General features: G+C 33.7%; 2 protein-coding genes across 2 annotated transcripts in view; one reads left to right on the top strand and one right to left on the bottom strand.

The window, feature by feature from the left end:
• The window catches only part of LOC119075287 (MOXD1 homolog 1-like), a 50553-nt gene that overhangs the window by 19686 nt on the left and 16405 nt on the right, over positions 1 to 14462 (bottom strand). Inside the window, exons 2-4 of the mRNA XM_037181675.1 lie at positions 13819 to 13917; positions 13621 to 13674; positions 9919 to 10089 (exon numbers count right to left, since the gene is read on the bottom strand). Of these exons, the coding sequence (XP_037037570.1) occupies positions 9919 to 10089; positions 13621 to 13674; positions 13819 to 13917 (324 nt within the window). The remainder of the gene's footprint in view (positions 1 to 9918; positions 10090 to 13620; positions 13675 to 13818; positions 13918 to 14462) is intronic.
• On the top strand, positions 11965 to 13605 carry LOC119075290 (DNA replication inhibitor plutonium). The gene is made up of 4 exons (XM_037181688.1): positions 11965 to 12127; positions 12187 to 12384; positions 12446 to 12646; positions 13275 to 13605. Exons 1-4 carry the CDS (start codon positions 12079 to 12081, stop codon positions 13415 to 13417), a joined length of 591 nt encoding a protein of 196 aa, XP_037037583.1. The 5' UTR covers positions 11965 to 12078; the 3' UTR covers positions 13418 to 13605.

Here is a 14462-nt window from a genome sequence, read left to right on the forward strand (position 1 = left end):
ACAGAATTATTATTTACGATTAATGGCCCAAAAGGAGTGATAAAAAGTGAGCTAGAGTGATCAAAATTAAACCTGAGCAATAAAAAGATTCTTCAGTCGCCACCCAAAACAATCTTGAATTTCGCAGCGCTCGTCCAGATAATCATATATTGATCATACAAAGCCAGTGCACTATATAGAACTTTGTCCGATTTTGATTTAAAATTTCGGAAGAAAATTTTTTTTCTGTTCAATATTGAAGTTTAAGACATTTTGATATTGTCAGCTTTAAAATGTTCCAATAAAAATTCAAACGTTCCAAAAAAAAAATCTTTTTGTTCCAATATCGAACACCATATTTTCCAATATATAATACAGCTGTTCCATTGTAAATTCAAATGTTCCAAAACGCTTTTCGCTTTATTCTACCAAAAAATGGTGTGTTCCAAAGTAGAACAATGAATGTGCCAATATGAAAAACATTACAATGCCATCTTGCGCTAATTTTCGTAGGAGGCTAAATTAGTTAGTATCATCAAACTCGTTTACATTAAGTCGTTAAAAGGAAAAATTCCCTAGGATGTACGAATTTTTATTGTGACCCTTTCGAAAATTTTCTTTGAATATTTCGAGGTAATTCTGATCTCAAAATATTTTTAAACGTACATACATTTTAAACGCAAAAAACATGTTAAATTGAAGTTTTCAGCCAACAAATAACGCTATAACGACAAAATGGAATCGTTTTGAGTTGAGTTAAAATGTGGATGCGTACGAATAGTCAAATCCAATGTAAAATGGCTATTCGCACGCGCGTGTATTATTATAGCTAGTATAGCTAAATATAGTTATTTATGACATCGAGTGCAAATAAAGCATTTTGCACCGAGACAAAATTTGCCTTTTGGAACACACAATTTCATATCCTCTAATCTATCGTGAAAGTTATGATAATAACCAATGAAAAATATATTATTGAAGGACAAAATCAAAGTCATTTGTATCAAAGATACCGATAGAAATTTTTAACAGCCAAGGAATCGCAAAAGATCATATTAGACCGACCGACCGACAGAATTTTTGGATGAAATATTTAGGCCTTAAACATACTGGTTTAATATTGCTCCATAAACCAAATTTTGAAAATTTTAACTGAATTTAGTGTTTTCATTTCGAGAAACAGAGCGAGACAATTTTTGTATAACAGGTTAAAATGGGTTGTAATCCCAAAAAGACCAAAAATAAATTTGAAGTTATGTAGCCTGAACCTTACTGAATAAGCAATAATTTCATAAATATATCTGCAGACAATGTTTCAGTTATTCAAAAAGTTACAATATTTTGAAAAAGTTAAATAGAGAATATGAACAAAAGGCAACAGAATAAACCAAAGATAAATTAAACACCAGATACGGAGCGAGCACCTAACAACTATATTGCTCATATAAATATATATATATATATATATATATATATAAAATACAAGTTGATCAATGTTTCTTCCACAGTTCCATTGTTCCATACTGTTCTACCTATTCTAAGCACAATAGAGCTGGATTTATTAAATGTACATGAAACTCAAATCTTCTTAATTACCCTGATAGGCTGCCTTTTTCGTTTAAGCCACCGATGGATGTGTCTAAGAAGTCAGTTTAATTTATTACCCGATTATATTGCAACAGATTTCCAGATTTTTTACAGTGCCCAAAATTTTGTTTGATACACTGTCCCGTCTCAGTTCTCTATTTAGAGTACCACTCATTCTTGATGTGCGTTGTGTGAGGTGAGTGCATAGACGATAATAAATCAATGGGATTTTTGTCACTCTACTTTATTCTCTTGAAGCAGCAAACATTTTTTCATCGAATTTAATGTTTGATCTGGATCAAATTCGTGTCTAAACACAAACCCTGATGAGATTGCAGCAAAATTGCCGAGAGGGAGCAATTACGTAAGATATTTTAACGTGTACCACTCGGTACGTTGAATTTACATCACTGATTCATCGCTATGTAAATAATCAATGACAGATCACACATTACGGCCTTAAGCCCGTAATCTTTAACGGCCAGTTCATTCTGGATGGAACTTATTCGAAAATTAAATCGTTTTCACACATTGAAATTTAGTTGTGTTTCAAGTGTCAACGGTGCTGCAAGTAAAATACATTTAATGCATGTCCCCTCCGGAAAATTAACATTACATGTATGTATGCCCCCCTCGGAAATCGTTTATTACCTATGGACACATTTTGTGTCTGTTCGGGAATAAATATTATACACGTATGAAAAAGTGGTCGAGGCTTGCCGAGCCGGCTTGTCATACGTGCATATTCCTTTTTATCGCATAAGCGAAAACGAGACAACAAGATATGCGAATGACACTTTGACAATTTACATAAGTATAATGTTTGTTTATATATCCTAGGTGAATAATTTCTTCGGGGAATCACACCGCGTATGCGATAAAGTTTATTACCTCACTAGAGAACTGCTACAGTAGTAACAACACTGATATTTTTGGGATCAATATTTTTAAAGAAGTATGTGCGTGTGTGGTATGTGAGCTATATTCGTTTGTGTAACGTTTCAATGTAACAGCAGTTTGTTTGTTTTTTCTTTTTTTTGTGAGAATGAAAAGTATTTGCCTAATTTTTTTTCATACATACATGTAATGTTATTTTCCGGAGGGGCATGCATTAAAACTATATACATTGGGTGCTGCTTGGTAGTTCATTACATTCGGAATCAATTTGTGAACTCGCGAACTCAGCGTGTGTTTTAAGCACCTCGGTTTGAAAATTGTTATTTTGACTTGGCCTTCGGCTCGGATATGCAAACTCTACCCTTGTCAAAATAACAGTTTTCAAACCTTGGTGCTCAAACACACACTTGTGAGTTCCGCTCGTATCACAAATTGATCCCTCATGTAATGAACTACCTCCGCAGCACCCAATGTAACATACTATTTCGGTATATGGAAATTTACTGGAATGATTCCATTGTAGTGATTGTAATTTATAGATTAAGCTACCGAATCGCATAAAAGCACTAAACTGTGACACTTCTACATTTTTTTATTATCAGCAGAACTACAGCCACCTCAGAATGATTAGAAAGAAATTATGTGATTCCTTATATTTTTGAGTTCCACCGTTTCCACACATTTTGAACTTAATACTAGCGTCATCTGTTCGACGCTGATTCGCCGAAACAGAACTTTATGTCCACAACGATTTCGCACCAAATTCAAAATTTCTTGATAATTTTTTTTTAACCAATAAATAGTATAAAATCGATAAAATCAAAGAAGAAAATTTGTTTCGGAGCAATCAAACCTTACTGTAAGTTTCAATTACTCACAGACGTATCCCTAATCGAAGAAAATTGAAAATAATATTTTCGATTTTTTCGACATCAACACATGGACGCTAAAAATGTAACAATGACCATTTAATCATTTGACATGTCTGAAAAGTTACAAAATGTACAAGGCAGTGTCAATGTAAAAATGTGTGTATTCATTGTATTTTTCTACTAAACTAAAGTAACAGAATGTGGCTTCGAAATGAAGTAAATTGTTTTGATGACTGTGACTACAACTAATTGGTTAATATTTTGATAGACAAAATGTCGAAATAATTATAAATCATCAAAAGCTGTGTTGTTAACACACTTCAATTAAAATATGGAAAGTGATTCCTGCGCTACCCTTACAAATCAATGTACAACACCTTGATGCATGACGTGAATGTTGTTTTTTTCTTCATAATTTCTTTCTTTTGATCTATTTATCGTGCAATTGTCAATCAATCGTGTATTCTTTGAAAGAAAATTTTCGGTGTTTGAATTTTGGATTCCTTTTTATAACTGTGCCATCAATTTTTATGGTAACAGTTTTGTAAATCTTCTTATTAAAATAAAATCGCAAGCAGAAAATGCAAATCAACATTTTTTTACATTAAATTAATTAAATAACTTTCACCGAAATTTGTTTCGTTTCATTTCAAATACGTTCAATTGTAAGAGTTACGATTGTAACGTGAAATGTACTATACCCTCCATGATGAGCACTCTGAAAATTGAGGAATGCATTCAATACATTGTTTTTTTTGTTGACATTTTGACATTCGTATCATAGTTTAGAAATTTTTCGATTCTCTAGTGATGCTTCCAAAAGTAATGCTTTTGGTGCATTTAAATTATTTCAAAGTTATTGAAATTTTGTTGTGTTATCGTACAACTTTCAATTGTTCAGTTGTGAATCTTTTTAGTAGTGTAAGTAGCACAAAATCACGAATTTCTATCTGGTGAAAAGTGTTTTCATACTTCCGACTTACGCAAGCATTATCTCGCTTCCTTCCAGAGTTTTACGAGAAATTTGAAATTAATAAAAGTGTTGAACTATTTCAAAAAAAGGGTTAAAATTTTAAAATCAGTTTAATTTTTGATCATCACTCAAATCTACCGATTTGGCTTTGTTTTTACATTGTGACAGGTCTTTTCATATTCTGTGTGTTTTTTGGACTATACTTTAAATTAAAAAAACGAAACAACAAAGACCTGTCACAATGTAAAAACAAAGCCAAATCGGTAGAGAGTGATGATCAAAAATTAAATTAGATTTTATGATCTTAAGATCTTACTGAACCTTCATAAAATTTTAACCCTTTTTTTGAAATAGTTCAACACTTCTATTAATTTCAAATTTCTCGTAAAACTCTGGAAGGAAGCGAGATAATGCTTGCGTAAGTCGGAAGTATGAAAACACTTTTCACCATATAGAAATTCGTGATTTCGTCCTACTTACACTACTTAATTTAATAAAAAAAGATTCACAACTGAACAATTGAAAGTTGTACGATAACACAACAAAATTTAAATAACTTTGAAATAATTTAAATGCACCAAAAGCATTACTTTTGGAAGCATCACTAGAGAATCGAAAAATTTCTAAACTATGATACGAATGTCAAAATGTCAACAAAAAAAAACAATGTATTGAATGCATTCCTCAATTTTCAGAGTGCTCATCATGGAGGGTATAGTACATTTCACGTTACAATCGTAACTCTTACAATTGAACGTATTTGAAATGAAACGAAACAAATTTTGGTGAAAGTTATTTAATTATTTTAATGTAAAAAAATGTTGATTTGCATTTTTTGCTTGCGATTTTATTTGAACTAGAAGATTTACAAAACTGTTACCATAAAAATTGATGGCACAGTTATAAAAAGGAATCCAAAATTCAAACACCGAAAATTTTCTTTCAAAGACTACACGATTGATTGACAATTGCACGATAAATAGATCAAATGAAAGAAATTATGAAGAAAAAAACAACATTCACGTCATGCATCAAGGTGTTGTACATTGACTTGTAAGGGTAGCGCAGGAATCACTTTCCATATTTTAATTGAAGTGTGTTAACAACACAACTTTTGATGATTTATAATTATTTCGACATTTTGTCTATCAAAATATTAACCAATTAGTTGTAGTCACAGTCATCAAAACAATTTACTTCATATCGAAGCCACATTCTGTTGCTTTAGTTTAGTAGAAAAATACAATAAATACACACATTAGGCCTGTTCATTTTAGAGAAATAGTCTCAAATTCATCTGGCATGGTGTCTATCTGGTCCGGAAGACTAAAATATTGGACCCGTATTTTTTTTAGAATTTTAAAAAATAGTTTAGATCTGGAGAGCGAAGCTTTTGTTCATATGTACGAATGCGTTGGTTAGAAGAGTAAAAAAGATATACACCATCATTCTCCTCTCTTCTAATCAACGTTTAATAAACACCGCCAAAGACTGTCCCAAGCCAGTTTGAAAAAGAGTGGAGGGAATGAAGTTTAACGAGGACGTAGCAGTAGATAAGATAGGATTAGATAGATCAATCTTAAGGTTGAATGAATCGTGAGCTGGAAGCCGAAAGAATTGGGGTTAAGGGACCAACGTTGAGGTGAAACAACACGATCAGAAAGCCAAAGGATAGAACGATCCCAGAATTCTTATTAGCTACTAGGTTAAGCTTTAGAAGGACGAATAACCTTTTGCTCAGATAGGTTCAAAAGAATGGGCAAAGCTTTATGGAAAAGAATGTTCAAAAAGAGTAACACTACCCCGTCGGGCACTGTGCACTTTGATACGTCTGTGAGTAATTGAAACTTACAGTAAGGTTTGATTGCTCCGAAACAAATTTTCTTCTTTGATTTTATCGAATGATTAAATGGTCATTGTTACATTTTTAGCGTCCATGTGTTGATGTCGAAAAATCGAAAATATTATTTTCAATTTTCCTCAATTAGAGATACGTCTGTGAGTAATTGAAACTTACAGTAAGGTTTGATTGCTCCGAAACAAATTTTCTTCTTTGATTTTATCGATTTCATGCTATTTATTGGTTTAAAAAAAATTGTCAAGAAATTTTGAATTTGGTGCGAAATCGTTGTGGACATAAAGTTCTGTTTCAGTGAATCAGTGTCGAACAGATGACGCTAGTATTAAGTTCAAAATGTGTGGAAACGTTGGAACTCAAAAATATAAGGAATCACATAATTTCTTTCTAATCATTCTGAGGTGGCTGTACGTTTACAAAATATACTATTTGTATCGATTTTTTAAATTGATACGTCTGTAAGTTTCCTCGTTTTAACTAAACAGCCTCGATGAAGCGGGTAACAGTGGCAGAGACAGAAATTTACGACATGAGAAAATGCGACAAAGTGGTTCTGTCGTAAAATTTGGATTTTCTTAGCGCAACATTTTTGAATTTGAATTTTTAAGAATTCAATTTTAATTGATTGAACACAAGAAACAATCAACATTTTTCTAATTAATACTCGCAACAGCTCAAACCTAGCCTGAAACGAGAAAGTCTAATTGAAATCAGGTTGGGTTTAGGTTTTTAATCGATTGATCACAGGAACTGAAACAGCGAAAATCTCATCACATAAACAGATTCAGAAAAAGTCTCAGGCCTAGAATCTAGACCGTTTTGAGCACAGGAAATGAATCAGGTCGTGTGAGTGCTATCCTAGGTACATATCTCAATGTAACAGTTTCTTTGGATCTATTCACATAAAAACAATTTTAATGTTTATGAAAGCGAGAACATTAGCCACGGGTTTTTACGTTTTTGAAAACATTGAACACCGATTTTAATATCTATGAGCACACTGTACACGGATGGTACATTGCTAACCAATTATTAATAATAAAATCATAATTTTGCACACTTTTTCACACAAAAAACGAAAAATCATCAAAATCAACCACATCAAAACAAGAAATCTGATTTATAATTTTCTCAACTGTCACTTTTTCGTTGTACCACTTTGTCGCAATATGACGCAACGACAAAACGACTCTGCCACTGTTACCCGCTTCATCGAGGCTGTTTAGTTTTAACAAATTTGGAGTATATTCAGCAACTATTTGTTTCGAAGTATTAGGTTTTCTGAACAAGAACTGAACAGAAAGCTCGTTGTACGTTGGGTGAAAGCCATACGAATTTCTAACACATACAGTGAAAGGCGGGTAATGTTTGTATAAATGTAAGAAGCATTGTTCCCTAAATAACACAAAAGTACATCAATTTTATTCACCAATCTAACTAAAAGGTAATACAGTACAACGAAGAAAAAAAAAAGTTCCTTAAAATATATTCAACCTAAAAGCACACTTTAGCATTTCAAAGCCACACGTAAACATCTTGACGAGTATCTCTATTTTCCCCAAATTACATTATACCTTTGAGAGATGGATCGTGTTTTGCATTTTGATTGCATTTTATTTACATGATTGGATAATGGTGCTTCCTATTGTTGTAACGAATACAAAACGAATGGATACAAAGAGCATAACATTTAGTTATGGGTAAAATAAAAAATAAAAAAGCAGAATCAGAGAACGTTGTAATCATCCATCATATTCTTATTATACGTGTCTACAGTAGGGTGTGTCGATTTCAATTATTTTTTTTAGTCATTCCGGGTTCCGCCCTACCGCGATTCACCCTCGCACTAGCAATAATAATCAGCAAAAATTTTTTTTTCTAAGTCAATATAAGCTTGCACCGTCACTTTTTCAAAAATTTTCGAGCTACACGAGATAGCTGGATTATGGGTCCGAACCAAAAAAAATCTACAGATGCTTTTGCAAAGTTTTCACTCTGTACGGCATCTAGAGGGTGTACTAGAACATACAAAAATTAAAAAAATGTTTTACCGTCATTTTGGTATAGCATCAAGTTTCACCGAGGTGGAATTTTCAAGAATTTTGTAAGTGGAAAAGTCATCTCTTCAGGGTGAATTTTTTTCAAGCTTTTGTTGTGATAGCTCATTTTGTAGGTATTTCAATAGCGCATCCAGCAAACATACAGTTTAGATAGATAAATTTAAATATTTTTTGGTTTCGCTGTTGGAAGGCCCAAAAATTGGGCATTTCTTCGAGTATGGAGACAATTAACATTTTAAATACAGCAAGTAAATGAAAAATTTTGACAGAAATTCAAATATTATTCATGAATAACACATTTAAAAGCTGAAAATAGTAAGATTTCGTTTTTTAAGAGAAGCCAATTTGTTATGTTTTCGAAAATACCCAAAGAAATGCCCCATTTATGGGGCTTCCAACAGTGAAACCAAAAAATATTTAAATTTACCTATCGAAACTGTACGTTTGCTGGATGCGCTATTGAAATACCTACAAAATGAGCTATCACAACAATAGCTTGAAAAAAATTCACCCAGGTGAGATGACTTTTCCACTTACAAAATTCTTGAAAATTCCACCTCGTTGAAACTTGATGCTATACCAAAATGACGGTAAAACATTTTTTTAACTTTTTTTAATTTTTGTATGTTCTAGTAGACCCTCTAGATGCCGTACAGAGTGAAAACTTTGCAAAAGCATCTATAGATTTTTTTTGGTTCGGACCCATAATCCAGCTATCTCGTGTAGCTCGAAAATTTTTGAAAAAGTGACGGTGCAAGCTTATATTGACTTAGAAAAAAAAAAATTGCTGATTATTATTGCTAGTGCGAGGGTGAATCGCGGTAGGGCGGAACCCGGAATGACTAAAAAAATAATTGAAATCGACACACCCTAGTCTACAGTGTTCCCAGAGCCTTTTTTATTTCACTTATTTGTTCTATTTTGCTCCGAATTGTTTTCTGTTGATATAACATTTCAAAAGATTTTGTTTTCAGATTAATTTGAAAAAATTGAAAGATAATGTTAGAGTATACAGTCGGTGGCTCTGATACAACTTATGCATTTCGTTTCAGCTGGTTGACTCATACAAACAAAAGTGTTTATACGGCTTAAATAGTTACACGCATGCACGTGGTAGTGGTATAACCGTAGAAAGACATAAAAGAAGTTTGTATGAGTGGATCAGCTGAAACGAAATAAATAATTATTCTGGACGTTGTATTGCTTCGGACACACCGACCGTTAGACTAATTTTTGAAATTGAAGAGTGCAAAGTATGAGAGATCAAATTGAAATTTGGAAATAAAATTTTTGTTGTACGCGCCCTAATGAGATTCGAACCCGAGACCTCTTGCGTATGAAGCAAGCGGTCAACGATCTGAACCACCGGACTGAACAAAAATTTTATTTCCAATTTCGAACCGTCCTTTACAACCGGCTCATATATAACTATACCTCCAACACATGTAAGTATTGATGAATCACTTCATTAGACTACTCAAAGTATAGGTGTCACATATCGTTATAATTGGGCCGATTGATAGCACAATCTTCAGTTAATTTGTATCGTCGTACCGAATCTAGAACTATTTAGCTAGTTCGAAATATACAGTGTACAATATACAACTAAACTCATCTATCTGGTGAATTTAAGAAGTTTCAAAATTTAAAAGACTGTAGTATTAAGAAGAAAGCGAAGAAGCATGTACTCACATTTTTCACAGTGAGATCCCACTGTCGAACATCTCTATTATGCAATGGTTTCCTAGACATTGGTGCCATCAAATGTAGTGGTTTAAATCCTCTATTAACGCCATGCCCTTTCATCTCATCAAATATGGGATCCTTGTCACCATACGACCATAAAACCTTAATTGTGTCTGCCTGAAATAAAAAAAAAATTTCTATTTGCTAAATATGATGATCATCGCGCATTAACATTAAACTGTTCAGAATATTGGGTATCGAATTAATGTTTAATGTAAGTTCTGTTTACTCTTTATATTTCTGTTTTGTTTCGGAGACGACTTTAATAGATAAACTAACCAGCAGCAATCAAGTTAATACGGGCGGTGGTTTCAACTATTATTTTACCAAAATAAATGGTTTGTTGTTGACTCAATAAGGTATTGTTTAATATTGTATCGTCTGAGAAGGTTCTAAGAATATTACAGAAAGTGGACTGGTCTGTAAAGTAAAACGACATTACCGAACGAAGTGAGGTCTACAAGCGAAAGTGCCTTAAATCAACCGTCCCAAACAGGTGCACATGTGAGTTTTCATGCAGAGGGCCGGAAACCCGAGAAAATTCGAAAAATTGCCCTCATTTTCGGCCCCGAAGCATGAAAAAGAAAAATTTATAAATTATTGGCAACGTTCTTTTCTATCACAACAATCACAGTGATCACAACGACACCAGACGGAACACATGTTGTTGCTGTCATTTACTTTCGCATCCTCGTTTGAGGGGCGAAAGTACTTTCGCTCCTCTGTTGGGAGGCGAAAGTATTTTCGCACCTCTTGTGATGTCGTGGCTAACTGAGAGTTGAATTTTTATACTTTCGCATCTCATTCGGGAAGCGAAAATTACAACTTTCGTAGTTGGTGTAATGAAAATAATTTTTCATGCTTCGGGGCCGAAAATGAGGGCAATTTTTCGAATTTTCTCGGGTTTCCGGCCCTCTGCATGAAAACTCACATGTGCACCTGTTTGGGACGGTTGATTTAAGGCACTTTCGCTTGTAGACCTCACTTCGTTCGGCCTACAATCCGCGAAATTGCCTAAAATCAATCGTCCAAAACAGGTACACAAATGACTATTGCTTGGAAAACCTTTAGGGTAAATTTGTTCACTCTGATGTCCGTCGTGTATATAGCGCACAATACGCACACACCGTTTGTGATAAATAAAGTCTATTTCATTTTCAAATCGTAAATTTAAAAATGTTCAAAAAATCAATGCTTATCAGTAACGCAAATGAAATACACAAAACCCTATCGTAAATGCTGTATTACACAACAGAAGACGACGGTGTTCCTTTAAAGATTTTTCATGTTCTCCCATCCGTTTTACGCAACTTATACGCATAAATTTTACACACGTTCGAATAAGACATTGTAATGCTTTTTGATTGACTTGTACTCTAATACGCAAAACAAATGATCTCAACGTTATATATACGTTCCGGTATATATCTATAATATATAGTAGGTATAATGTGCCAAACGCTCTAAAGGTCTAAAGTGAAATAAATTCAAGTTGAATTTCTCATGAATTTAATAAAAACGAATGATGTTCGAGAAATACTTTATAGAGTACCATAAAAGTTTGAAGAGATTAGAAATCGATGACCTGTCACCAGTACACATCTTGAACGAAAGACGCATTCAAGCAATCGGTTTATATGGAGCTTTTTCATCGTATCGTGAGAGTTTCAAGTAACGGAGTGTTTAGAATCCGGTTATGTGGAAATTATAGAACACGACACTATAAAATTGGTGGAGCCTGTGCCAATTAACTAAGGATGAAATCTCTTTTTTTTGTGTAAAGCGTTCGTCAGTCCTGCCGTGACAATTGTCCTATTTTCTTATGCAAATGCTCATCTTCTGAAATTTAAAAGAGAATGGGCGATTAACGGCTCGTTAGATAGACCATGACATTTTGAATTCGTAGTGCACTTACGACGTGAATTCTATTCAGCGATGAATTAGATCGAAAGTCGATTGGGTTACCCTATCTTTAGACCTTAGGTCACCCTATTCGTGCGTGTAATGTGTCAGTGGTAAAATAAACAAAAACTCGTCATAATAAGTAATGCAGTAACTTTATCCTCTACAAAATCGAACTTCCAATTGATTAAACAAAATTTAGTGATGGAGAATGATACTGACGATCTTAACAATACCGAATTTACGGAATTCGGTTGGTTCGATTATTTTCTACGTGACTTTTAATCAATGAATTTCGATTAACATTTTCAGAACTACTACAAAGCCTGATTCAGCAAGGCGACGCACCATCTCTGAAACAGCAATTGCTTAAATCGGCTTCGGGTGTTGAATGCAAAGATGACACCGGTAATACACCCTTGCTTCAGGCCGCTTATTTGGGAAAATCCAATTGTATGCAGTTATTGTTGGAAATCGGCCAAGCAAATTGCAAAGTTATCAACGTACACGGTACATCCAAAAAGCGAATTGAAAGTCTCACACAGAACTGAAATCATTTTAATTCCGTTAGGACAAAACGCATTAACCTTGGCATCGTATGCTGGATGCATTGAATGTATCGAAATACTTTTAGCGAAATGGACGTACAAGGATTATACCGAATCGAGTTTTTTGCCACCACTTTGTGTAGCTGCAATGAGAGGACATTTGAATGTTGTGAATCTTTTCTGTCAACTCACACCATCGCCAAATGTAATTCAATCTGTGCATGGTAAGAAAAAAAAACGCATATTTTGTGTAAAGAGATAAATTACTTTGCAGATTAGACGTTTCGTGAAAAGTGAACAATTTGTGAGTTTTGAAAATATATTGTCATATAAGCACCACTCGATGATGTTGTGAGATTACCCATGATGCGTAATTGCACTGGCACAAGTAGTGTGACTAGGTTTCTAGAGACATTTTGCTGGTGCAATGGAAAAACAATTTAGCGAAATGACGCTAATGTGTTTTTCGCAGTTTCATTTCTGGTAATTCAGTATTTGGGCTTTCCGTAAAACGCGTACCTTCTTTAACCTTCTTCTCGTTTGAATCCATTCTTAATTCCGAATGCAAGACAACGGACTTTTTATTACAGGTTGAAAGTCATAATATCTCACTAAAATTGGCGAGCGAACCATTTTATCCCTTTTGTGATATACAAGTCACCAAGCAAGATTGCTTGAGACGTATGAACATCTAACATGTCTTTAATCAATCAATTTCCTAGTTCTAAGGTGCAATTAACCGCAGATTAATAAACCAAAATACAAGATCGTTACATCTGAAATGGTATTTTATCTACGACAGCGTATCTACACATTTAATTTTCACTAGTAAATGTGAATTCTATCATTTAGGTATCACCCCGTTGCAATTGGCTGAGAAAAACGGATATAGCGATGTCGTTCAACGATTATCCGAAGAAATTGGACTAGATCTAACGGGCCAAAATGGAAAACAGCAACGTAGACGTTCTTCAAATCGCAGCAGACCGTATTAAGAACTGGTTCAGATAAGCGAGAATAATAATTATGTTTAGTAATAGTTTAGTCCTATCCGGGCGGGTGAATGTAAATAATGTCTCAGACTTGATTGTGATTATTAATTGGAAAATAAAATGAATTTGAATTTTTAATAAAATGAAGAAAAATTGACTAAATAAAGTGGATTTAAAATAAGTTAGACGAATTTCATTGTACTTACACTAATTGTGATGTCATGTGGGTCACATGTTTCTAACCCTCGCCGAAACTGAATCTGTAATTATAACAGCGGAAAAAGTATTAATAAGTGTCTGAAAGTAGGTGCCACAAAAGCTAAATCACTTTAAATGTTCACGGTTTTGCTTATGAGACCGCCGACCATACGTTATAGGTTTTTTTAAGGCTTAAAAATAATCACCTGTGTATGTGTTGCATTTTGATAACCGGAATCAATAATATAATTTTGGGTGTCGTCTTGTATCGGCGCTGGACTGTTCGTTGGGGACCCGTGACAGTCCTGTAAACAAATAGAAATTTGCAATAGTTTCTTATTAAGTCATTAAAACTTGATGAGTCAAGTTGAATTCTGTTGCTTCAGATCGGATTGGAATGTTCGAAATGAAAAACCACATTAGTCTCAGTTCAACATCCTTATAATACCAGACGTTATGCCACCAATTTGGTCGCAATAAATTTATTAACTCGTACATATCATTGTCTCACAGCTGTAAGCGCTACTACTTTAAAATTTGGTAGTTTTTTTTATTAATTAATAATTAAAAGTTCCAGAACACAGACAAATTCGTTTTCTAGTCCATCCATACGATACATAAAAAAATATCAAAACAAAATGTTATGGAAACCAATCTTTGGCTCTGTCCATGGTTAAATTTTTGATTTAGAAGCGGTTCGTCAATTTCAAATTTATTTATCCCAAACCGTTAGGAGATCCGTAGAAGGAATTTGATTTATTGGGTTGAAAGGCAATCATTTTGATAAACTAATTTTAATAGAAACTAACTTTGTATCCGTATATCGATGTGGAAAGCCATGATGTTGATG

This window comes from Bradysia coprophila, unplaced genomic scaffold, assembly GCF_014529535.1.
Source record: "Bradysia coprophila strain Holo2 unplaced genomic scaffold, BU_Bcop_v1 contig_197, whole genome shotgun sequence".
In the NCBI taxonomy this organism is placed as follows: Eukaryota; Metazoa; Arthropoda; class Insecta; order Diptera; family Sciaridae; genus Bradysia; species Bradysia coprophila.